We start from the raw sequence: 26,567 nt of genomic DNA on the forward strand, positions 1-26,567 counted from the left end.
GGTTCATCTTTCCTGGCTTTACACCATGAAGGAATTCCAGCTGTGAAGGTCAGATTTTGGCTACTGTGTACTGCTGGGTCTCCTGGGAATTTTTTCTACAAATACATGAAACATCTCCATAATTGCAAGTTAGATTCAATGTTTTCATCCAGCTCTAGTACTTCAGAAGAAATACAGTCAAAACTGTCATGGAAATGTACACATTGGGTTTTCTACTTAGAGCATAGCTTTATGCATTACATGTGATTTTCCCTGAATCAAGGAGGACTTTCCATTAACCTTGATGGGTTTAGGACACAACGAGGAGAGGGTCAGATAGGTCAAAATTCCATTTTTGTTTCAGATCCTCTGCAATTATAACACCACGAGAGGAAGCAGGATGACAAAATCTAGCATTCTTGTTAGTCTAGACAACACAGCATGAAAAAGGCCAGGAACTCCTGTCTATTCCTTCTGTATCCCACTGTGGCTATCACTAATAATAGCAATAATTGTGAGAATATGGTGGGAAGGAACACCCAAGAGATTGCTCGGTTGGAATTTGCTGTTTTCTTCTTCCCTCACAACACATATTTGCTATCCTTCTGCAAGGGATATTCCATGCCATTGGAAAGAAAATGGAAAGACATAGGTTGGCCTGTGTGGTTAGCAAATAATTTTGAATCAAAAATTTAGAGGAACTTGCAGTTCGTTTGTGGAAAAGTTGAGAAGAGATAAAAAGGCAACATTCCTCCCCCTCTCGTTATTTGTTTAGCTCTGGGCTAAAGGAAATTTTAGGTCCAATGCACCTCTGTGAAATTCCTCAGTATCTGGGTGCAGTCACCAAGGTAAGGAACTTGCTCTGTTTTCTTGGTGTGTTTCAAAAGGAAGGAGAATTTCAAAATGAGATTTGGACAAGGGCAATGACAACATGGTATCTGCTTCAAGATTTTTTTTTAATTGAACATAGACCATAAATTGAAGAATAAGGAGAATTTTTTTAAAACCACTGAAAAAGATCATCTTAACTATACAAAATCAAATAGATGTTCCACTGATTTTCAATCCACATGGAAGAATTTTCAGTCCCACACTAACATATCTGTCCCTAACAGATCTCATTGGCCCCTTACTGGAACTGCAGAGGCTGCTCCCATTTGCTCCCCTGTGCTCTTAGAGTGGAGCCTTTGGCAGCTTACCAGCCTGTAAACCTAATTCACTCTGGGGTTTCAGCATCTCCAGAAAAACCAGACCCTCCATAAAAAGCAGAGCAGTGACAGTGAGTGAAGGATTTGCAGAACTTCTACTTCTCTCCCATAATTTATCAAAGCTGAGTGCTGAGGGAGCAGACAAATCCTCACTCCAGACTAGAAAGGCCTCGTGGCTGTGGGTTCTCTGTTTGCACACAAGGCACTTTCATTACATGATAATTAAACTCAAGGCAACAGCTTTATGCATATTAAAGGAGTTTCAGAAACCAGATGCAAATAATGAGATAAAAGCCTAACAAAATGAAATTGAGGATTAAAACAGATGAATAATTGAACTGCAGGGTCTCTGCTAAACATAACTACTTTGTACTGACTGAAAGTTAAATTACATTTTGCACAAGAACAAGAGTATCTCAACTAAATGAAGTACTAAAAAGCATGCACATATTTCCTAAGGAATACTACTCATACCCAGAATGCCTTATTCAGTGTTAGGAGCATATACATAAAATAAGGTGCTAAAAACTCACTGTGTCTTAACTAAAACAATGGCCAAAGAAATCAATGAAATCTATACCATTATGTGGGTGTGAGTGTGCTCAAGATGAAAAATCACTAAAAAGGAAGAGTTAAATGTCATTTCACACCCATTAAAATAGTTTCAAATATTCATGAAAAGTTTTAAAAGACTTGACAAAAGGCCAGCTGAAATTGGCATAAAGCTTTCCACAGACTTCAGTGGACATTGATCCAAGACTTCTGTTATTTCCCAACTGTCCAGCTCCTAAAAAAACCCAACTCATTGATTCAAACACATCCCAACAAGAATTACAGAACGTGAAGTACAGAGACATAAAGTACAGTCTTTAGTTCTACTTAAAACACATAAAAATGTAAACTAAGAACTTCCCTGAAAAACAAAGAATAAGGAGAGCAGATGACCTATGAACTATGGTTGCTGGTTATTTAAAACCATCTGAGGCCAAAGATTCCTAGAAATCTAATATACACATCACAGTGTGGTTGGGGCCATCTCATGTTACAGCATATTGGAGTCTTTTCTCATTCACTTTGCAGAGAAAAAACTCATGAAATTACCTTATCTACAGCTCATTTTCATCCAACTCTTGTTTCTTGCCCTGATGTTCTGTTAAGCCCTTGGTGCTTTGGCACCACAAAGGAAACACCAAAGGCCCAGCTCCATCACCAAAGCTTTCCCTTGCTGGAGGAGAGACTGCCTGCTGCAACCCTGGTCACTGAGAATTTTAGATTTTCTGTGCTGACAGGCACTGACCCCCAGGAGAACACTGTTTTGGACCTGGGGCCGTGGAGAAGGCTTCCAAACGTGAATGACAAAACTGGCATCATGGGTGTGTAGTTTGAATAGAAGTGTGTAATATCACATGGTGGGAAACTTAAAGTTTAGGGTTTTAGAATATAATAATATATACAAAGCAAGTTGGAGGTTTTAGGATGGAGGCTTTTCCTTCTGCTTCATGGGTTTGGGTGATTTTTTAATTTGGATAGAAAAGTCTGAATTGCAGGCCACAGGTGGTTGGTTACTGGGTTAAAAGTAAAAATAATTTAGGTGTCATTTCTTAATTGGACATCTTATCCTTAAAAGTCCTTGTAGAGAGAGAGATAGGTCTCAATTTTTAGCTTGCTACCTTGAAGTGCTGTATGTAGAATTCATGATTTGTGAGACTGTAATATAGATAAGAGCTAATAAACATCTGAGTCCAAACAAGAAATACCATCTTGAGCATTTAATCCTGACCCTGGCAAAAAAAAAGATAAAATGCAACAACTGCCCTCACTCAGCTGTCCCACCTGGAGGTCCTGCCTGCCAGACCATTTCCCACATGGAACCAAGGGCAGCTTGGAAGCCAAGAGAGGGTATGGCAGAGACCCAGAGAACACAAAGCTGGTCACACAGCTTAGAGCTCCCTGACAACAGCCAGGAGCTGCTTTTGGCCCAGACTGGTCCCAGGAACTGGGCAGATGTCAATTTTTAAACACCAACATACAACAACATGTGCCAGAAGGGGAGAGAGGTCTCCCCATAACTCCTGTCCCTCTGCTCAGACTCCAGCCCAGAGTGAAGGGAGATGAGAGAGGCCTTTCCCTTGGGTTTTATGAGAATGTTTTCTGTCATGGCAGTGCCCTCACCTGTAGGACACATATTGAGAAAGTAAGAAAATTACAGACTGAAAAATATTTTCAGCTCTGTTCCCGGCCGATGAGCTGGTCCAGCTCAAGGCTAGGGAGAATTTCTCCCAGGGTGATCATTTGGTCAAAATAAAAAGGAATTAATAACACGATAGAACACCTGTTGTGGTATGTGACCAGGCCCTGGCAATGGGGTGTCTTCTCTCTGAACCAATCACCTTTTCTCTACTCTTGGAATTGTGAGTCATGCTATAAAACCAAGTGTGTTCCTGAATAAACTTTTCTCTTTCTTTCTATCATGAAAGACAACCATGTAGCTGTGCATCTTATTTCCACCACACTTAAAGGGTTAAAACCCCTTTCCACGGCTACACTCACCAAGTACAGAAACCACCTTCACGTTTGCCAGCATCTCTCCCTGCCTGCCTGGAGCACACACTTGCCAGAACAGCCAGCCCAGCCCAGGATGCACAGGACTGCTCAGAGCCTGGGTATTGAGTGAAGCACAGGACTGCTCAGAGCCTGGGTATTGAGTGAAGCACAGGACTGCTCAGAGCCTGGGTATTGAGTGAAGCACAGCACAGCATCCATGTGTGGACACAGCATTTCATAGCAGCGAGCTCACAGCAGCAGCGATTTCAGGAACATTTCAAATGTCCCCAAGGAGAAACCCATGAGGAGGTGGCAGTCCCTGTGCACCAGCAGAGACAAAACCCTGCCAAGACAGCAGGAAAAGTGCCAGCTGCTTAGAACAGGTTTTGGGTTAAGCCTTGAAAATGTGGTAAATGTATCATTTTCTCACTCATGCCAAGGAATCCCAGGAAGAATAAAGTCCTGTTAAGCTTGCCAACATTCATCTTATGAATTCCTCTTTCCTCCAAACCGAGGGTATTCAACCAACCCCATCACGAGGCTGTTCAGAGCAATCCTGCATCATGTAAGCAGTTTAAATAAATGATTGTTTCTTTAGGGAATGTGTAATGAAGTAGACTCACCTCTTGGGATGGGTTAAGTTGGTAGTCTGAAAAATATGTGAGACTATAACCTTACTACAGTCATAAGCAAAACTACTTCCAAGAATTATAGCCAGCAGGATAGTACAGCCTGACCTGGAACTGCAGATACCCGATAGCACTGACTGACTTTGAGAGATGGCTTATTGAGCCCCTCTCAAGTTAGGGTCACAGTGTCAATGCTCTGGAAAATATAATCAAAATGAGCAAATTAAGATGTGAAATTAGGTAGAAAAAAAAATGACAAGCAGCATATCTGGAAAGGAGAAAGGGGCTGAATTGCAGAAAGTGTTGCTGAGGTGAAAGATATTTTTACTCTAGGGAAGCATCAGGAGCAAACAGCCAAGCCAATGGCAGTAAATCATGGCAATTAAGGGAGTCCCTTCTCTCTCCACTCTGACCCACAGCCCTTTTGCTGGGAGGTAGCTGCAGAGGGGACACAGCAGCAGCCACAAGGCTGAGGGGCTTTTTGTCTCCTCCTGTCCCCCTGAGAAGGGCACTTACACAACTGCACCCACGTCACTGAAGCACTGGGTAAATGGAACAAGCTTCTGAGACACCGTGACAGGAACACGATCCATGATCCACCAACAAAAAGTGAAAAGTCTGGAGCCTAAAATCCATACACAGATTGTTAAATTAATGGCAGACTTTTACAGAGTGTTAAGCACCCAGGAGCTCCCATTGAGCTGAACATTGTCTGTGCAAGCATTTCCAGAGTGCTTTTATACCAATTTGGGAAAGAAAATGTTCTGGGAAACTAGTGAGAATGGACTCTCATGAGGTTTCCAATAATACACATGTATTATTGAAGTCAGAAATCCCACGAGTAAAACTCAGAGCATGTTCATTTTTGATCCTATCCCAAACCAGGCAGCACAAAGGCATGTGAACACACTGAAGGGAAGAGAGAATTTCAGTTAACTAAACTTTTCCCCAACTTTTATGTTTGCCAAAAAATTCACCCATCCTCCAGAAAACTACCAAGCCTGTAAATGGGCAGTTCCTGATGCTGGCCTCAGAGTCAGGGAAGTACAAAGTGATGTTTTATGGGCCTGGGTCCTTGGCTGATGAGAATAACCTCAGCAGACCTTTACTGATTTTCACCAGACTGGAATACCTGGCTCTGTACCACAGCAAATGTTTAGGTTAAGTTAATGGCCCTTATACACACTGAAATATTTTTTTTTATCATGAAAGAAGCATTAGAATCATTGGTTGCCTTTTCTGACTTCAGAATTGTCAGCAGATGGCTGACAATTTTCTTTAGAATCTGACTCAGAAAAATAACTCAATTATTCTGCTTTCTAACATAATATAGATTTCTTGCAAATGTAAAATGTTAAGGGTTCTTAACAATATAGCATTTTCTTACCTGATGATCTGACAGAAGGAGAGCACAAGGTTTAAAGTGCCAGCCTGAGTTAGCCATGAAAGACTACTCTGTTTGGTTGCTCAAAAGAAGTGCTATGCAGAACAGTCAGCAATTAAAATAAGGTAACAAAATTGCATGTCTTTAATTATTCCTATATGAACAAAGGCAGCGTTATCTCTGAATAGTGCCTTTGTATTTCTGCAGTTGACTGAGCTTGTTTCAAACACCTTTATGCAACCCCCTGTCAGCATATGGCAAATAAGGAAATATTCTTATTTGTTCCTCCACTTAGGGTAATTGAACCAGTCACATTGGTATTTAAGTGTATTAAATTGGTATTTACTGCAGGGTAATGAGATATTCTAGAACTAACACAAAGTTGATTGCTTTGCCACAGATTAAATACTTGCTTGTCAGTATGTGAGCTCGCTCATTTCTCATGTTTTGGGTTAAAAAAAAAATCGGAAAAAAACCACCCCAGGAACAGGCATGATGAATGAATAGAAGAAAAATACTAATGCAAACTATAACATAACCACACTAACTATACACCAATAATATTTAAGCCAAGTGCCAGAGGTTTACCAAGTTACACTCAGGATCACTTCATTTACAATTCCATCAGTAGGGCTCTTTGGCTCCCTATAAAGGTTTTGGAAGGCAATTAGCTAAAACCAACAACTCAAATTTAGCCTTGGTAGCTGTACAAGCACTTGGGTATGGCCTGTTTAAGCAAATCCCTGTAACTGTAAGATAAAATCTAGAACTTTTATTAGTTATGACAGTTGTGAAATCCATCACAAAGCAAACAGGAAACAGCAGGATTATTTAATGAGTGCATTTATGCTTCACTTTTCCTAAAAAGAGGTAGCTCACTATTTGTCATGTGCTGACAGTTGATTAGTTACTCAGGGTACCTCAAGAATAACAGAGAAACTGACTTCAGAGGGCAGCTCAGAGTGTCCCCAGAGCTAACATCCCATGTAACCGGGTGCACAGCTTCAGAGAACACTCCAGGGGAGAGCAGGTTCACCTTCAGAAACCTTCAAAGGCACAGGAAATGCAGCTCTCTCTGTCCTGGCATTCTCTGTAACAGCACAAAACAAAAGCACCATTCACACCCCTCCTAAATATCTGAAATGTGCCTTCAAGATGCTCAGATCTTCGGACAGGGCATTTCACCCTAAGGAGGGTTTGCTATGAAGTATTTATGCTGCTCAAAGGATTAGGTGAAATGAAAATGTTCTGGCAAGATTCTCCTCCCCCTTTGTGTACAGCTAATCAATTTTACAGGGCTGGAGCTGAGATGGACCAATATTCTAGGGAAAATGCATGCCTTCTTAATGAAGCTGCTGCTCTTAGAGTGGTAATAAAGGCAAAACCAATAAGATTAAGGCAGAGTGACACAGAAAATGAACAGCTAAAAAAACCCAAAAAAACAAAAACCAAAGAAACCTGCTGATATATAACTAAAATCAGTACTTGGAAATTCCTTTTCCATAGGTACTTAGCATTAACAGATGCTTGCTTGAGTGTTTCTGATCAGCAACATTCCTCCCTATCAGACAGGCAACTCCAAACATTAAAAGTCATGAATCAGGCCTTGCAGGAAACAACACTATAAATTATGAGACTTTTTAAAATCATGCCAAAGGGCTTTCATGTTTTATTTTCTTTCTGATTTCTTGAACCATTTTCAGCTTAGTTGTTAAGAGGCTTTTTTTACCCTTTATAATCATGTATGCTAGAATCAAAGTTAAGTGGGGTTGGGGGTATTTTTAGTGAAAACACAGCTTTTCCTGTGATGATGGGACTTTGGCAGCTGGACCCTCCAGAACATTTCATATTCTAAGTGAGAATTAGGCAAGGTTTAATACTCCCTCTCCCTTACAGGACACCCTGTTGAAGTTGCAGACAATAGAGAGGGACACTTGCCCAAGCATGGGACACCACTTGGAGTTACCTGATGGCAGAACCTCCACCCTGGTCAGGACTCTGGGCTGCAATGAGTTACACCCAACTGCATCAAAGCCCCAAGCAAATGCTCTGCACATCTGGTGGCTCCCTACCCATACCCACATTTCCCCAGTGCAGATCCTCCAGATAGGAGCTTTGCCCTGCCAGAGCTGATGCAAATGAATTTGAGGGGGCAGAAGATCTGAGCCTGTCTGACCTGGGATAATTTGCATTCAAACAAAATAAATCCAGCTCAATTCCCATAGCAATTTTGCTTTGCTATGAATAGCTCAGGCAGCTCCAATAACGAGGAGCTCGGGTTACATCTGATTGCCAGCTGTATTGCTTACTAAGAAGTTAGGTCAGTGGTTCCCAACCTTTTAATTTTCCTTGTTGGAGTATACATTGCTATGGATTAGTTACATGAGAGAGTGGTCACAAGGAACTCTGTAGGGAGCAAAGTATCAGCTTTGCTGATATTCCACATACACAGACAGATCCATATGTTGAAATATCTACGTGGGAAGGAGAAAGGGAGTGGAACAAAAGAGCTTAGGCCATTAAGGGAATGGAAAACAAGAAGCAAAGATGGCCCAAGAGTGAGAATGTCAGGCTGGCGCCTGGGTTATCTGGATTAAACTCCCTGCTCTTCAGCATTTCAGCTTCTCTGTTCCTTATTTATCACTTTAATAGGCAGGATGTTGTAATCAATGCAGAAAATGCTCACGAGAGACTCATGAAGGCTCACATTTGACCCTGGCTGGGTTGTTCTGTTAAAGTGCCTCCACCTTCTCTACCCTAAGCTGCAGCCCCAGCCCTCAGGATGCCAGTCCAGAGGCAGAGCTGTGGTCCAGGAGCCAGCTGTGCTGGGCACAGCCAGCTGTGTGCCACCTCGCAGGGCTCCCAGCTGGCAACTGCCCTGGTCAAAGACACCATCCCCAAACACAGCCCTGAGCCTCAGCACACCCTGGACAGGCTCCTGCCAGGTGGCCCCACCCAGGGGCAACACCACTGGCCCAGAAACACACAGCACAGCCAGCTGTGGAGGGCTGGCAGCTCTGCTCGTCCCTGGGAATTCCTGGGCCATGAGGCTTCCTACTTGTCACACGCCTTTAGAGTAAGGGTGTTAGTTGGTGTCATGGTGTTAAACCCAGCTGGGGATGAAACACCACACAGCCACTCCCTCAGCCACCCCTCTGCACCCCACTGCACTGGGGTGGCATCACTGAAAGGCAGAGCAGGGAACAATCAATGGCATCCTCTGCTCTTTTGCTGTAGTAATCTCTCTGAAGCAGCCTAGGTGTGTCTGAATCTCCTCTCAGCACCAAGAAAAGGTAAAACAGTAACACATTAACTGTAATTCACACACTTAAACCCAAAATACAAGGCAGCAGCATCCCAGAAATTTACCAAGTTGAAATAAGACCTCATCCTTTTCTCGGTTTTCCATAACATTAAAAACCTGCACAATGGCAACTCCACCTAACACTCCCCTGACCAAACAAACACCTTCAGCATCCAGAGCTTATTTTACATGGGCATTTAAATAGTTATTTACTAAGATAAATGTAATAACTTACATCCATATTCTATGGCAGGCCCTGTTTAGAGTCACAAAACCTGCCTTCACCATATTACACTGCCAAGCATATCCTGAGTCCAGAGAGTCTCTGTTTTCCCCCTTGCAGCCAAATGCCACCAATCTGCACTGCTCAGCCATTCTGCACCCATCCTGAGCCTGCTCTACAGCTGTGCACTCATTCACTCCTCTCCCACAAATTAGCCTCAGCTTCTATTTTAAGGGAATGATGCCCAAGGGTGAACATGCTATAACTGCTCTGCTGGAGTAAATGAGAAAGTTTGCTTAGCCTGTGACAAATCCAGCCAGATTTCCTACTTTTAATAATATTATAAATGAAAGTTCAATGAGAAATAGTTTTCAGTACTATTTTCTAAATCTCTGTAGTAGAAATAACTGAGGCAACATGCAAAACCCACCAAAAAGAGCTCCTGGTTTGGCATAAAAGAAAACATAATGCCACAAATGTTTTTAAATGGGCACAGAAATACTACCTTCACATTGGTCCAGGTTGTGGTAAGGTGAGGTAAATCCATTTTTCAACCCAGTGCATCAATTTACACCTCCTGACATGCTCTCTGTGACAAGGTCAGAGCCCAAAACAGGGTTTAAAGCAGCATTTGGAGTATTAACCACTGTTAACCACTCAGTGAGTGTTAACCACTCAGCCCAATGTTTGACTTGTACCCTCTGAATAGACCTGTGGAACTAAACTGGTTTTGCCATCACCAGACTTTAGAACAAGCATCTAAATTATGCAACTGTTTAGCAGGGATGAGTTAAAAAAACAGTGGGGAAAAAAAAGAGAGTGGGAGCATTTACCTGTGTCTTTTCATTCAAGAAATCTATTCAATTATGTGTTATCTCAGAAAGCACCTTTTGCCAGGATTTTCATGCAGGTTAACAGCATTTCTTCACAAAAGCATCTGTACACTAGAGTGTTTTCAGCACAATACCTTACATATCAGGCTCTCAAAGCATAGTCTGTGGATCAAAGCTCAAAGTAACCCTGTGATGCTCTCTGAGATCTCAGGAATCAAGAAAATTAAAGTGGCAAAGAGAAGGCAGTCCCTGAAAGCCACTTTTTATTCTATGAGTTATTCTTTATATTAAATTGGTCCAAGATAACCAGATATCTATTGAACAGATGTTGCCACTATGTTAAACACTACAGGCCTTCTGACTGAAATAAAGATGCAGTGAAGACAAGGGAAATATCTGTTGACAGCTCAGCATGCTGCAAAATTATAAAGGGATGGAAAAAAAAAATAATTGTATCAGCAGATGATTTAGGAGGCAAAATTTCCTAAGCAGCCTGACCTTGTTTCTGCAATGAATCTACTGAACAGTAGGTTAAGCAAAGGTCGGGTTAAGCACAGGTTAAGAAAAAAGCTCCAAGAAGAGAAATGTGCTGCCAGGGTCACAGAGGCTCTGGGACATCAGGGGAGTGTGTGAGAGTCACAGACACTCCAGTCTCCAATGCAGCTCCTTCTCCAGGGCCTGAGAGTGCTCTCTGCTCCATCCTGGCACCAGCGACCTGAGCTGGCTGCACAGCACAGCCAGCAGCGACAGAGATGCTGCACAGCACAGCCAGCAGTGACAGAAACGCTGCACAGCACAGCCAGCAGTGACAGAAACGCTGCACAGCACAGCCAGCAGCGACAGAAACGCTGCACAGCACAGCCAGCAGCGACAGAAACGCTGCACAGCACAGCCAGCAGTGACAGAAACGCTGCACAGCACAGCCAGCAGTGACAGAAACGCTGCACAGCACAGCCAGCAGCGACAGAAACGCTGCACAGCACAGCCAGCAGCGACAGAGATGCTGCACTGCACAGCCAGCAGCGACAGAAACGCTGCACAGCACAGCCAGCAGCGACAGAAACGCTGCACAGCTCAGCCAGCAGCGACAGAAACGCTGCACAGCTCAGCCAGCAGTGACAGAAATGCTGCACAGCTCAGCTGCTCTGGCATCCTGAGTCCTTACCCAGGAACTGGGACACGCTTGCTCTGCTGAGAAGTACCATGAGTGGAATAATTAGTACATCAAAGCACCCAAACTCCCATAAACAGGAGATCATTTGTCTGCCTTCCTAGGCAAGAACTAGAAAAGTGAGCATGCAAAGTGATAAATGTGGTCCTCCCACTCCAAGTCCCTCTGAAGCTCCGTGTGACCTGCACAGCCTGTGATTTATTATACTCAGATGGTATCTGCTCTGCTGGAGCCTGTCTTCAACCCTCATCCCTCACACTGGCATATCCCCAACCTTTCCCCAAAATAATCTGGCTCTCAGTGGCCCCTGAAGGGGCACAGCCTGCCCCAAGCTGACTGGCTGATGGTAGCTCAGCACTCATGCCCACACACTTCCTACAGGAGGTTCCATGTGCTTCAGGAGCTGAAGTGCAATCCTGCCACTTCCCAGTGTGAATTTGCCCAGCTTAACACATCTGACCACAGATGTGACTGTTCCTGCAATCCATCTGGACCATCAGTCAGTCCCTCCACCTTTCCTTCTTTCCAGGTGGTAATGCAAACAGAGGAAAAGCCAGAAGGAGCTCTTGTGAAACATTTCCTCTCTTCACAGCATGTCACACCACACACTCCTCCCTCTGCAGAAAACCAGCAGTGTTAATGTGCTAGAGAAGTAAATTAGGCACAAATAGCACCATGGGGAACTTAAATATTTTGAGTGTATACCATATAATCAGGAAATGCCCACCCTCTTTATCTGTTAGGAGCAAGGAAACTGAAAGCTTTGTAATTTTGAACTGCCCATCAGTTGCTGTGAATCAGTCAGGCATCTTGCTGGGGAGAGGCAGCACACACAAGAGCAGTGGCAAGATAAGAGAGGGTTTAAGCTACACTCCCCATCCTGCTGGAATAGTTTCAGCCCAGGATTTCATATCTGATCACCCCTCTCCAGGACTTCTCTTTATACACCTCCACTGAGCCCCTCAAAAGGATTAAAATAGGACACTGGTCATAGTTTTTCAGATAATATATACCAATTCTTACAAGATTCACCAATCTGAAAGAAAATTGGTTTTGTTTTCAATAGCAAATACATTTAGAAAACACATTTACAGTGCCTTACTCTTTTAACATATTTTAACAAATAATAAAGGAAGTCATGTGAGATTCATTCATATACATCCTCCACATTATAAATTTTTGCAATAAACCTACACCTTCCACTTACTACGAAAATTAAAGACAAACTACAATAACCTTCTCTTTAAAATGGAATTCCTTTCCTTAAAAGAGTACAACAGTGTTGCTTTAAATTAGAATAATGATTGAACAAGTTATTGAACAGCAGAAGAGACTACAGCCATAAACAACATTGCCATGTGCACCTTGTAGAAAAACAAATATATTCCTATTTCAGATACAATGGACACTGAATTTCACTGTCCTTTGCACGATAAAGATTTAATAAATAATAGGCACCAATTCAGTGCATTGGTACAGAAAAGGATGTACCAATATATAAACTCTCTTCCTCTTTTTTGGCAATTAGGTACAAAGGCTAAGCTGTCCATAAAGGATGCAGAATATCCATGGAGATATTCTGGAGCAGGCATGACCAGGACTGATGGTGGGCAGGAAGCATTCCCAATGGGAAATACTCCTCATCTTCTACTAATCCTAACACAGGAGTAGGGCTGTGGAGGCAGAACAACCTTGGCTATGCACAAATGCTGGTTTGCAGAAGACAGCCCCTCATTCTGGATGAATAACATTTCCTTCTATTTTGTTTCTCACATCAGAGTGGTTCCTGACTTTCCCAAACTGTAGTCTTTCAAATGACTAAATAAATCATGTGAACAGCCACAACAAAAAATATACTATTCCCTTAGCCCTCGAGCTATTTGCAATTAATTTAGTGTGGCGGTGCTCTTCTGTGCACCAGAAAGATAATTTTCAAGAAATGCTTGGAAAATTACAACAAAAATAAACTTCTGATGGCACTATAACCCAAAATCTGAGGGCCTGTAAGCAGAACCAGTGCAGTACTCAGAGGCCAAGACTACAGTCTGGCACATTTTTGTTCCTAGCTTTAACTGGTACTACATGGTGATATATCAGCCCTCTGATTCAGCTGCTGGTCCAAATTGTCCTTTCCTTGGTATTTCATCTGTCCCACTGCTGGAAAACACAAGCCTTTGTCACCACAGCATGATCCTGATGCTCACAGCACATGGCACCACCTGCACCCTGCTCTGTCCTGGGCTCACTCGTGGTCTTCATTACAGGAGACTGCAGGGCTCTGTGCCTCAGCAGCTCAAATGACCACCCAGCTCTCTCTGGCAAACACAGGAACCAATTAACCATTTCTGTAACATGCTTCCCTCTATACAATTACTCAGCTCTCCTAGAGCAGGAGATCAGTGAGGTCTTGTCCCCTACAGGTGCTCTGTGATGACATCTGATAACATTCCTGCACATTTTCACAGCTCAAAACCTGCCAAGTCCATCTCCTGTCTAACAAGGACAACAGGCCTCAAAAGGCACCATCCTCTTTTATTCCCATCACCAGACTTGACTTTATCAGGACTAGGTTTGGGTTAGGCCAAGTAACCTCTTTACATTTACTGGTGGCTTTGCATTTTTTGGTGGCCGCTGCTCTTCCTTCACTGCCAGGATACAGTGCCAGCAGTGCAATGGCAGCACTTGGCACCAGGGCACTGGAACTCATCTGCAACTGCAGGCACTATATGGCAAGCACCTGGGTGCATTTCCCAGCAGCAGTAGGAGCAGCTGAGTCTCTGGAATCTGCCTGAGCTCCCACCACGTCTCACTCCTGGCTGTTCTGGTCTGAGCATTCCACGAGGACAGCGAGGCTCAGCCTGCAGACGGGGTTTGCCTCCATCTAACTTCTGATTCAGTGAAATCTGATTATACAGCACCACCCTGGATTATGTCCAGTATGCATTCTGGGGTCCGCCAGGAGCAACAGACATGTTTCACTTTCTTGATGAGCCAGTGGTGCCTCCCCTTTCCAAAATACCTTTCTAAACCAAACAGCAATTGCAGCAGTGTGTCCCAAAAATGGAATGCCTACAGACTCAAGGGCCAAGACACTTCCCAAGGCCAGGTTCAGATCCAAAGCAGTCAGCAGAAAACTTTTTACTCACCACAAGAAGCTTCAGATGAAGCCCATCAACCAGCAAACACCTCTCAACGAGAGTGGATGGTGCTGGGCTCCAGGAATCAGCAGACATCAGCAGCCCACTGCTGTCTCAGCCTAGAAATTCTTTTTTCTGCCCCATTGGTCAAGTTTTTTCTGCTTGGGGTAGGATAACAATCCCACCACCAGTATGTGGGAATGTCAGTAGTGTAAAAAAATATCCATATGGCCTCCAGCATGAAGAGAACCAGCTGACAGAGCGAGCCTGGAGCTCCTGTTGTGGCAGCCTGGTCTCCACAGTGTTGCAGAGATGTTTATTACAAACAATGAAATGCAGAACACACTAGGAGGAATTATTCTTTATCAGAAAAAGTAACAAACAAGAGCAAACGTGACAGCAGCACTTTTCTTGTATATGCCATAATCATCCACAGTGGACTGCAAAACAAAAATAACCTCTGCCCTCGTCCAAGACTGTTACTTTAACATTTCATTTATATTTGTATCTAACAAAACAAGTAACATAACCTTCTGTCAAGTGTTAACAAGAAATTACACTGGGTAGCCACATTTTTAGAGAAGTTTAAACTTTCTTGTCTGATGCTGCATTACAGAATTTATACCTCTCACCATGACCAGCTTGTACTTTAACAGCAATATTAATTTGAAATTTTTCTTGAGGTTTAGTCTAGCCTAATTTTAAGGCCTACTGTTTTGATGACTTTTTCCTAAAAAAAAAAAAAAAAAAAAAAAGAATTGAGTGTGTGGCATAAGACAGGCCTGGTCAAGAAAGAATTATTTTAAAAATCTTTTCACTGAAGTGCAATAATTTGCACACAGAAAAAGAAAACCTGGTTTTAATTTCATTATTTAAAAAGAACTAATTACATTCTGGTGTTATATAAGCTCTATATCTCATGGCAAGGAAACTGCAGGTCTGAAGAATAATCCATGTTTCATTAGTTTGTGTACTCTGCCACAGAATATAATATTACATTCTTAAATTAGTCAGAAGCCACACTGTGCTGCAGAGTATAAAAACAAAAGTGAAGGCTCAAGCTAGGTCAAGCATATTTTGTATAGGTCCATTAAAAATCTCATTCCATTAATATTAATAAAGATGTTGAGACACAAAAGTCCTTCAATTAACATATATTAGGCAGGCAGGCACAAGCATTCAAGTGATCCCACTGTGAACAGCAAGAATCCAGCCCTCAAAGAATAAAGCCCCGAGTGTGCTGTGTACAGAGTGGGGCAGCCTGAAATGTGAATGCCCAGGGGAGTGAAAAGGCAACACCCCATTGTCTCTGCAAGCAAATATCACTTTATTGCCTCAGCTTCCTCTTCTCTTAAGCAGGTTTGTGCTGAGCCTTGCTATTGCAGTAGGAATAACCTCAAGACCTATTATCCTTGTCAAGAAGCTTTTGTCTTTTACCATTTCTTGGCAGTCACTAGCTGGACAACCACATATAAGATTCAGCAAAAGTGTTTTCATCTGTCTATATAAGTTGTTTGCAGATTTCCCCAGCTTATGAACTAACATTGTAAAAAAAAAGAAATTAGCTTGCATGTTCCAGAAATTACTCTGGACAATAATGGTTCCCACGGTACCAAGCTTCAACCATCAAGACTCATTCACTTGCATCTGACCTGATTATTTGACATTTCTTCACCCTCATTCTTGGTGACTTCCGAGCACGATAAACAATAAAAGGTTACTGATGTCAACCCATTGTGTGCCAGGATGTTGTTCTCATCTAACACAGAGTAGAGCCAGCACTGAAGCTTAATTAATACATGTTTGCAAATTGTGCTGAGCTGCAAGGCTTTATGATTTCAGGTTGCTTCTGTAAATGTTTACCTCAGAGCTTTAGTCAATGCTCCACTGTCTGAACCCAAGATAAGTTCTGCTTCCATCAGCTATTCACATAGCTGGTCAAATCACTGTCAGAGCAAATCAATAGGAAATTCCTTTAGCATACAGTAATTTATGGTAGACCTGCAGCAACAGAATTGGGATTAAAATGGGATAAGAAAAGGCAAGAAAGAACCAACATTTCTGCTCCCAGTGACATGATCAAAAAGACAGAAGAAAACCTTGTTTGCAATGGAATTATCCATTAAAATTCAATTCAGATACCACTTAAGGGCTAGTCAGAGCCTTCCTAACACAAAATGAGCGTTTTTTAGAAAAAAAAAATTATTGAAGTCTGGGGCTTCAGCTGCTAAAACTCACTGTAGGTCCACTGCCAGCTCAGACTACAGAGATAATTAAGTTTAACCCCTTTCCTGCCAGCTCACTGGGAGAAGACCATGACAAAGTGGGGCACACAGAGCTCCTGGAAAACAGATATTTCCTAGAAAATCCCTAGAAAGCTCTATGTCTGAGTCAACAACAGTGCTAATGCTCAGGAGAGAATGAAATCAGATGCAAATAGCTCTGAAATGATCTTGAGGAATTGACTGGTATATTATGGGCATCACCACCCTGGATGCCTTTGTCTAGCATAGTTCCAGCTTTTATCTGGATCCATGCACTGCAAATTTCCAAACCACAGGTCTTCAGCCCTCCAGTCTTGCCTCCTGTGGCAGCACTGGTCAGCAGTCCCAGTGATCCTCTCTTTCAAAGGGTAAAGAACCTGTTGTACATCAGGAAGACAAACCCAGCCCTAAGAAGGTGCAAATTAGAAAACGTTATCATAAATACCTTGTGGACTTAAACATGATACCGTAACAAACAAAAATTTAAGGAGCCAAAACATGTGAGGGACTTCTGGAGCTGGTGACAGAACTCCCAGTGACCATCCAGAGTAGTTATGACTGAGCAGCCTACACTGCATCAAAGTCAAGCTCCCAACTGAGGGCAAGTATGTCACAGAGCTGTCATCGTGATCAGGGCTCTGGTTCTGCACAGGGTAAGGAGAGAATAAGCTTGGGAAAAAAAACCAAAACTATGTTTAAGAATAGTTTTGATATCACATTTGAGCAAATTAAGTGAATTTGTCCCCCTGTGGAGATCAGGGGACAACCAAGACACTTCTGTGCTTCCCACTCCTGTGCTGTGTGTCAGGTACAGATCTCCAGGACTGGCTGCTTGGCCTGGACTCGAGCTGCAGTTTCACAGACTGCCATTGTCCTTTGGGAAAACAAAACCCTTTACTTGCCAGGTCTGCCAACCTGGTATCCTCCTCAAACACTTCCAAGGTGCAGGAAGAAAATGGGAAAGACAGAAATAAAAGCCTGTTTAGGTTAATTAGTGACTAAAAGCTGCTATTAGTTATTGAAATCTGCCTCTAAAAGGAGAGCTATTTGTGATGTCCAGCGGTTCCCAGCTGTGCAGAAGAGAATACACTGCCTCTGGGCAGCAGAGATGGTACAGCCCACATGAAAATAGTGGCGCTGAAAATAAAAATCCTCACGACATCAAAGACATCCTGTTATGAACGGGTCACGTCTGTGCAGGCAGGTCATCCACTCCTGACCCTCACAAGGGCATTTGTCTGTGAGCTGCTTTCTGATGGACTAGGCAAAGTGTGGGAACTAGGGTTAGTGGAAAGGCTTTGCTGCAGCAAGTAAAACTGATGTTTCAAGCACAGATAGAGACTACTGATTCCTTTGGAAGTCATAGGACTGCTGCTTAACAAGAAGGGCCAGGATAAACTACCTCTGTACAAATGGACACTCCCTGTTCCTGGAAAACCACTCCAAGGGTTCAAGCAGTGGTGGCCACAGTAGGCAGTAGAAGTAGCCACAGTAGTAGAAGTTTGGTTGGAAATACACCAATGAACCATTTCCACACTCTGCTGCCAGCTGAGCAGTGACAGAGCAGGCACAAGTGAGAGAGAACCAGCTCCTGTGGGCACTCAGTGGTTCTGCAGCCACAGCCCACTGTGCCCAGTCTCCTCTATGTACATTCCAGTTTTTTGAACATAAAACCAGGAAGAAATGCAATTTCTATTACTCTTTCTGTCAAGCAGAGGCACATTCTTTCTCATCATTAATCCTCTTTAATTCTATTTCTTACCTATCAGGAATCAGTAGTGCCAAAACACCTGGGATAACACTGCCTTTGTCTTGCAGAGACTAAAGGCAGAGTTAAACAGAAAGCTTATCAGACAGATATGGAGAAGGCTGATCAATAACCTAATCACACAATTCATCACCAGTCAGGTCAATGCAGAAACACTGCCTTGTATTTTTCTAGTATAACCTAAAATATCCTCAAGAATATTACTATTTCCCATTGTCTTTTCTCATTTTCCTTTTCTTATTTTCACATTTACAATATTAAGGAGTACCAGAATAATAATGGAAAAATGTTCACCAAAACAGTGGACAAAAGGATGATCCTGTAAAACACAGTTTGTGTTTTATAAAGAATGGACATGCAAGGGTGTGTGAATACAAAGAAAAATCACAGAACTCCCATGCAAGATGTTGTTTATGTTATGCTGGTATAATGGCAGAAAATATAGGATTTGTGTATTGGCTTCTGGGTGGACTAAAAAAACCCTCTAAGAATGAGAAAAATCACCAGCTCTGTACTTAGCTTCTCCTCAAGTCCCACTGGGCCAAACTGTTGTATTTTTACAGCTGTCGATTTCTAAAGGACCCTCATTGCAAACAGCAATTATTCTCTACTTTCACCAGCAGTCTGCCTCACTGAGTTTGATGGCAGTTTGTCTGCATAAGAACCTTGGGATTTGTCTCAACACATTTAATTGGAATTAAAGTGTGAGCTTTAGGAATAGGAGGCTGCTGTTAGCATCAACTTAAATAATGCTAATACCAGGTGCAATTAAATGACTACAAAGAGGGGGTACATGAGCTGCCTGGCCTGTCAGCCTCTTAGGTGGTCAGACTGCATCAAGACACTTTAATTTTGTGGCTTCTTTGATACCTTGAGCAAAGCCCTGTCCTCAGACACACACACACACACCCTCCACTGAATTAATTCATCTCCTGTTTATCTCTCAGTGCTACATCTATAACCCTTCTTGTCTAGAATCCTCTGACAGCTCAACGAGTGTAACATGATTCATCCCTCCCTCCTCTTTCTCTTCCTTTGACTAGACACTAATAAACATAACACAACTTGAGACAAGAGAAGGAGGCTGCTTTTAATGACAGATTTAACCACATCTCACCAAAACCAGAGGAGGGCACCACTACTTCTAAGGGAGGTCCATAAATCAAAGGGAGAGAATGGCCCAAACTCACCTCTGGTGTGAGCAGGCACAGCCTCTCAGCCTCCATGCCAGGGCTAAACGTGGGTGATAAAACCGTGTGTCATACAGTTTTAAAGGACCTGAACTGCTCCACTGAACTGAACTCACCTTTTCTATCCCAGAATACACACACATCTTCTCTGGGATGGAATGGGAGGAGAGCTCCTTATATAAACAGCTCCTTCCTCTGGGCATGCATTCTGTACTTGCTCTAGACCCTTGCCTGTGTCCTGTACCCCATAAATGCTGTATAACAAACCCCTCATTCATTAGGGCCACCAATTTCTATGTTGTGTACTGGATTATAAACTTGTTTGACTTTGCCCGAGTTCACGTTCATGAGGGGAATGCAACTTCTGCTCCCAAAAGCACAATTATAAATTACTTTTGAGAAAGTCTCTACAATACAACCAGAGACCTCTGAGGTTCTCTTGTATTCTGCCCTGATTTACTGTGTGACTGCAAACAACTCACTTTATACAGGAGATTCTGTACACATAAACCTAAAGTAAGGAGACAGAAAGGAGACAAAAACTGGCCTGTAAAGAGAGGCAAACAACATACTGTGATACAGGCTAGGAAGGCAGCAGTAAATCTTTTAGATGTCATTGTGAAGTTAAAGATGGTGAACCTACAACAGATACCATTTTTAATGCAGATTAAATAGCACAGAGTGGATGAGAATGGGAAAGGGGGAAAGAGGAAAGAGGTAGGAATATACACACTGAGTAGTCCTAAAAAAACAGTTTCCTTTTCTAAAAGTGGCCAGCATCATCTTATTCAGAAAAACTTGAAAAACCACAGTACCCTGTGGATTTGGTATGGTCTGCCTCCCAATGAGCTAGCTAAAGACAATTATAAGTAATAACAAATTACTAAATAATAACAGTAACAAAAATACAATTAGAGTAAGTAAGAATTAGCTCAAATCAGGATTTTGGAAAAAAGGTTGAATGTAGAAAGAACAAACAGATTGATTTGGATAATGTAAACAGGAGATGAACAGCAAGACAAACCAGTAGCCTGGATATACCAATTGAGTGAGCATAAGGCACTGAAGGAAACTCCAAAAAGTCATGCAGGAGTAACACAAGAAGTTTATTAAATCAATAGTGAAAATCACTGAAGAAAAGTAAAAGATTTTGCATTACTTTGTATTTGAGACACACTAAGATGATGGCAAAGAGAGAAGCTAGCTTTGCATTTACTAACATAAACTCATTGTCCCAAAATTTTAAGAGTAAGAAAAATGATCCCTGGAAGTGAGAACACGTTAAAAAAAAATGTGCAAAAATTATCATAGCTTCTGTGGAAGAAATGTATCATGTTCTCATTCTTATACAGAAGCTCCAGAAAAGAGTTTTCATTTATAAAACAAGTAAAAGCACTGGGTTTTTGCTGTATAACAGATGCTTCAGCAAGCAAAGGATGCTAACTGAAGCAGAAAAAGGGCAGAAGACAGAAGAAGGCAAGTTTCCAGTTGAAAGTTGAAGCACTTGATGATGAAAAGAGGCAGCACTCACAGTAAACTTGTGCACATTCTCCTGAAATGTTCACTTACTATATTAGAGACTTGTTCAGATAAAGATCCAGCTCTGCCTTCTGACACACCAAGAAAATTGTGTTGACTGATGGAAACATTTGGTCTCAAATCAACAAATCAGCATAAAAATGTGGGGCCTTCCTGTCAACTAAGCCATTAAAACGTAATATACACACATCTCTTAACAGATCTAGACCAAAGCAACAAATTCTTGCTCCTTCCCAGTGTTAAGTTAAGGTCATCCTGCCTAACAAACCATTTCATACGGACTCTCCCCAAAGTCTCCTCTGCAGGCACCGGCAGATAACAGACAGCTGAATGACTGAATACTCGAGGTCATCCAAAAAATTAGATCAAAGAGTCCCCGTAGTCTATTGAAATGCAATTGCTTCCAAATCACATTGTGGTGTTCCAGGCTTGAAAGAATGGGTCACTGCAGCTTTATTGTAGGGAAGCTATTGCTAATGAAAGGAACAATGGAAAGATTAGTGCTACCAACCATATAGAAGAAACACCACTTTCGGTTTAATTGCAGTGAACAAAGCAAATAGGAAAGAAGGGCAACCAAGTGACAAAAGTGGTTGGTGAAAAAGGATATAGAAGCTATTCACAAGGTTCTCTTGATCAGAGCACAGCGTCCAGACTTAACATATGATTACTGAGTTTGGATCCCAGTGAAAAGTGACGTGGGTGTCATTGCAGACAGCTGACGACATCTTTAAGAGGGCAGCCTTGCAAACTGAAAGACTCAGAATCCTGTTGGTAATTTGCCTGGGATTCATTAGGTGCACTGAAATTAATAGATGGACAGGGAGAGAAAGGAACAATTATACTTTGGGATACCTACCCTGCAGGAGATTATTGTAAGTAAAGGTTTACTTCATTTGCCAGTTTATAACAACAATTTAAGGCAAAATCTATTGAACCTTGAAATTAATTTTAAAAAGAGATCCTATTAGTTGATAATCTGGGTACTTCCATAATAAGTTTGTTCATACCACAATATTTATTCTCTTTTGATCAGTTTCTGGATCTTTTGTAAGTGAAGTTTACCAGTCATAACAACCTCTGTGTCGAGACAGTGGTAAAAGATCCATTTCATTCTCAGTTAAGATCACCACATTCTGTTCCTCTGTGACCTGAGGCAGGCTTGAACCTTCCTTCTCCAGACAAGACTTGACAAGCCCAGCTTCACTTAGCTCAGAAAGCATGTTAAACACCAAAACGTGGCCAAACAGGGGAGATCTCCCAAACTGTACCTGCTGTGTGTAGGTAGAGCACTTCCCATAGCAGAAAGACAAAACACTGCAATGAGTGAAAACAAGGTATTTTTCTGAGTAAATCTGATAAAAGGTGAGGCTTCCATGAAAACAACTCAGCACATTTGATGCTAACAGTTCAGCATCACAAACACAACTTTAAAAGCAAAAGAAAGTTCCAGTCCACTTCCTGGCACCTGCTCCAAACTCACATTTGCTACTGTTCAAATGAACTGTTAAGATTCTTCTAACTTGATGAGGTAAAAATATATTAAAAAAAAGAGTGCAGCATTCAAAATATAACCCAGACCACTTCAACCAGTTATCAACAGCCCTTCCTAATGAACAGGCTTCTCAAGTCACTGATTCCAGTTTCAAAGGAAACACTGGCTGTCTCAAGTGCTCCTTCTTTGGTCCTGTCACACAGTTTAATAGCCCTCAGAGCCAAGTACCTTTGCAAAACAGATTTCTAGAGGGTGACCCAACATATCCTCTGGACCTTTAATCAACCACAAAGCACACAGATGACTTCATATACTTCCCACTCAATGTCACTGCCTTCCTCTGCAGCCACAGCAGACTGCTTTGCAAGTGCAAGGGATTAAGCCTAGAAAACATCCTTAACTATTAATTCTGTAGACAATTCTCCTAAATTACATCAGTAAAGCCTTCTCTGCAGGCAATGAGCACTGACAAATTGATTTTGAAAAAAATCACCTGTGAATAATGGTTTTTCATGAATTTGCGTGACAGCCATAAATGGAAAATACACAATGATAATATTTAACACATTCATAAGAGATCAACTCATCAAGACTTGTAAACCTAAATAAGGCTTGAATTATCAAAGGAAACAAAGGGAAATTTGTTCCTAACCCCTGCCAAGCTAGGAAATTCACCCTTCCTTAAAGAAGTTTATGAACCTAGATATAATATTGTTTTTTCATGAGCTTATGGACTGATTTTTTTCCTTTATTCATCACATTTCACAAAGGCAGGAAGAACTTCTACTTAAGAGTGAACAGAAATGTATAAACTATCACAAACTGTACCAAATTGCTATGGGATAATTACTGGGACTACCAGCCAGTCTTCTGCTCTTTTTCCTGAAAGACTGTCATCAAAAAATACAAAGGTTTTGATGCAGCTCATTGGCTACAATGAAGTTTCTTCTGTTAAATACAATAGTAACTAGTGATGCTAGAAAAATCAGAAAAGGCTGTATGGTGTCCTGAATATTATATGAACTATCAGCTACTATTCCACACATGAAAATACTTTTAATGCTGATTTGTTTTAAATAGACACTTACCAAGCCTACACATGTAGATATTGCTACCGAAGAGGTGCTATCATTCCTTATAAATCCCTGGTAGAAACACTGCTCAATTTCATGTTCCTGAGAATTTGACACTCCATCTTTCCCGAGTACCTGGACAATAAAACTGTTGCTTAAAATGGTCGAAGGTTTAAGCTCTAAGTGAAGTTCCTGTCCAAATGCTGAAAATTTGTAGTGCAAGGAACTCTTTGAACTCTGAGTTGATCTCTTTCTCCTAGTGCTGTGCAAAACATCATGTGAAATGTACGATCCGCTGGCATCCACTCTGACAGGTGTCACAAACACGTAATCTGTAACGATAAAGAGTTGGCCATCAGCTCTGGCATCCCACAGACAAGGCACTCTGACACGGTCTCAGGCATTCCCTATGGCAGGGAGCATCCCCTCCATGGGGCTGGCCTGCAGGCTCTGTGTGTGCTGTCTCGCCTGCACAAATTCACCCTGTAACTCACACAGGCTCTCAGCCTGTGTTTGTTTCCTTTGTGTCCCACTGAGAGGCACAGACTAACTAGCATAGCTGTGAACATTCCCACAACTGCTCCTCTCAAGACATTTGTCATCACCAGCAGATCTGTAGATTTCCCCCTCCCCCTGTATTAATTGCTGTCAAATGTGAAGGCTGCTCTGCTTTGAGAGGCTTTTCCCTTCCCTAAGAATGCAGCAAATATTGTATCACTGTAGGGGTAACCATGATGGGGGCCTTGCAGAACTGTACCTCTTGTTCAAATGGATTAAAGGATTAATTTATTAATGCCTTAACTGAGTGAGACCTCATCTCTTTGTAGTGACTTGATTAGGCTGGGTTTCAAGTTGTAACTGACCTCCAGCAGAAAGAGATTACATCCTACCTAATAACCTTTAGTCAGCCACTGCTAATTGCATGTCAAAGAAGTTTATTGTTTTGGATACAATATGCAAAAAATTACAAAACTATTTTTTAGGAGAACTTTCAGATCTACTCAGAACCACCTAGAAAGGGAGGGGGGAGGGGAGAAGAGATCATAATTCAGCTGGGTGTACAAGCAGGTGCCTCACTTGCAGTACATTACATTGGTATTGACCTAGCCATGCAGGGATTACCCTGTCCTGGAACCAGGGTCTGAGTTTTAGCTGTTCCCTGAACTAGGATCTTGGCACCTATTCCTGGTAACCCAAGTAGTTATGCTGAAAAAAACTGCTTCACGAGCCCATTTAATTTGTGACCTGTGTTTCTCTGTGGATACTTAGAGATGTCCATGCACTTGACAGACAATTAATTTCTCTTCCTAAATTGAAATAACACCATTAAAAAAGAAGAAAACCCCCTCCTCCTTGTGTTGTAACAGATGTTGCAAATAGTCTCCAATCAATCTCTTTGCCTGAATAGACTTTGTTGGACACACATTAGGCTGAAAACGTAACCACTGATAGGTTGTTTTTCCTTAGACAGTGGAAACAATACATCAAGAGCTTTCACTTTCCTCGAGTGGTGTTAATCAACGGCAGAAGCTGAGGACGCTAAGCAGGCTGGGGGCCAAAAAATGCAAGCAGCTGGTGGAGAGAGGGAATCCCCCGGTGAGCAGAGCATAGGGTGCAAGAGGGTTTTCCTTTCTGCACCCTGGTGTGGTTCTCTATTGTACTTTGTTTCTACTCACACACAACACAAAGCATATACTGCACTTCAAAAGTCCCAAAGTCATCAGCATCTACGTGTTAGTCACTCCAACCTGGGAACAAACGGCTCCCGAGCTCTCACTCACACAAGCCCTTTCTCTGCAGGCTTTTTTCTCCCTTAGCTTGCATTGCACAGCTCCTCCTGCTCTCCCACACATCTTTTCATTACTTTTGTCTCACTGCTTCCACAACAGACACATGAGGTTTTGCTGTTGTGGCTACACATGCATTCATCTTTCTATTCGCACGTGGAAACGTGGATGTATTTACCATCTCATTCATTTGCTTTGCTGCTACATATTGTTCCTTTCAGCTTTAGCACACAGGGCTTAACAAACTAATCCCTGCCCATGGTTCACCATCCCGCAGTAGCCAGCCTGCTTGCACTTCATGCTCCCCAAACACTGTGACCTCTTGCCTCTAAATATTCACTCCACGAAAAACAAAAATAAAAAAAAAATAAAGCATCCATGCAAATGTTCACATAGACACAAAAAGAGCTATACAAACCATGAGTCAATTCACTGATGCTGTCACTGGTTAAAGTTGCCGCGTGAGACATGCAACAGAGGCAACACAGCTGAAGGGTCTGCAAGAGAAAAAAAAAAATAAAAGAGAGAGAGAGAAAAGGAGTATTGGGCGAGATTTCCTTGACAAGGCAAGGCAGAAAGACAAGGCACCAGAAACTGCAGTAACCTGGTATGAAAGCACACTAGGCGACTGCAAAAGAAAGTGCTCTCGACCTGCCTTTACAGTGCTTCCGAGCCACGGGAGAGTCTGGAATTGCATGGAGCTGCCGCCGAGAATCGCAGCAGGTAAAGTCCAGACGGCCAGCAGGAGACAGTCCATGTTCCGCCGCGCACCTGGCGGGTGCTACCTGCTCCCCGAAGCGTGCGGCGAGAGCGCCCGCCCGCCCCGCATGGTCACCTGGGCGCTGCCCCGCAGCCGCTGCGGCGGCCGGCGGAGCGCGGGGAGCGGCGCCCAGGTGAGCGCGGCCCCGGCCGGCGGAGCGCGGGGAGCGGCGCCCAGGTGAGCGCGGCGCCCAGGTGAGCGCGGCCCCGGCCGCCCGAGCGCGCTTTAAGCCCCGCCGCCGCCGCGGGGCAGCGCTGCCTCCGGCGCCGCGTCTGGCGC

General features: G+C 42.7%; 1 protein-coding gene across 4 annotated transcripts in view; it reads right to left on the reverse strand.

The window, feature by feature from the left end:
• The window catches only part of ADAMTS18 (ADAM metallopeptidase with thrombospondin type 1 motif 18), a 79,118-nt gene extending 52,789 nt beyond the window's left edge, over window positions 1–26,329 (reverse strand). Inside the window, exons 1-3 of one of the 4 annotated variants that reach the window (XM_014882079.2) lie at window positions 26,184–26,329; window positions 25,947–26,025; window positions 23,757–24,073 (exon numbers count right to left, since the gene is read on the reverse strand). In XM_014882079.2, coding sequence (XP_014737565.2) covers window positions 23,757–24,073; window positions 25,947–26,025; window positions 26,184–26,285 — 498 coding nt within the window. In that variant the 5' untranslated portion in view covers window positions 26,286–26,329. Of the gene's footprint in view, window positions 1–23,756; window positions 24,074–25,946; window positions 26,026–26,132 lie in introns of all 4 variants that reach the window. The other 3 variants (XM_088171834.1, XM_088171835.1, XM_088171836.1) reach the window with 3 other exon arrangements.
• Window positions 26,330–26,567: the final 238 nt, after the last annotated feature.

The sequence above is a fragment of the Sturnus vulgaris genome, chromosome 12, assembly GCF_052056855.1.
Source record: "Sturnus vulgaris isolate bStuVul1 chromosome 12, bStuVul1.hap1, whole genome shotgun sequence".
Lineage (NCBI taxonomy): Eukaryota > Metazoa > Chordata > Aves > Passeriformes > Sturnidae > Sturnus > Sturnus vulgaris.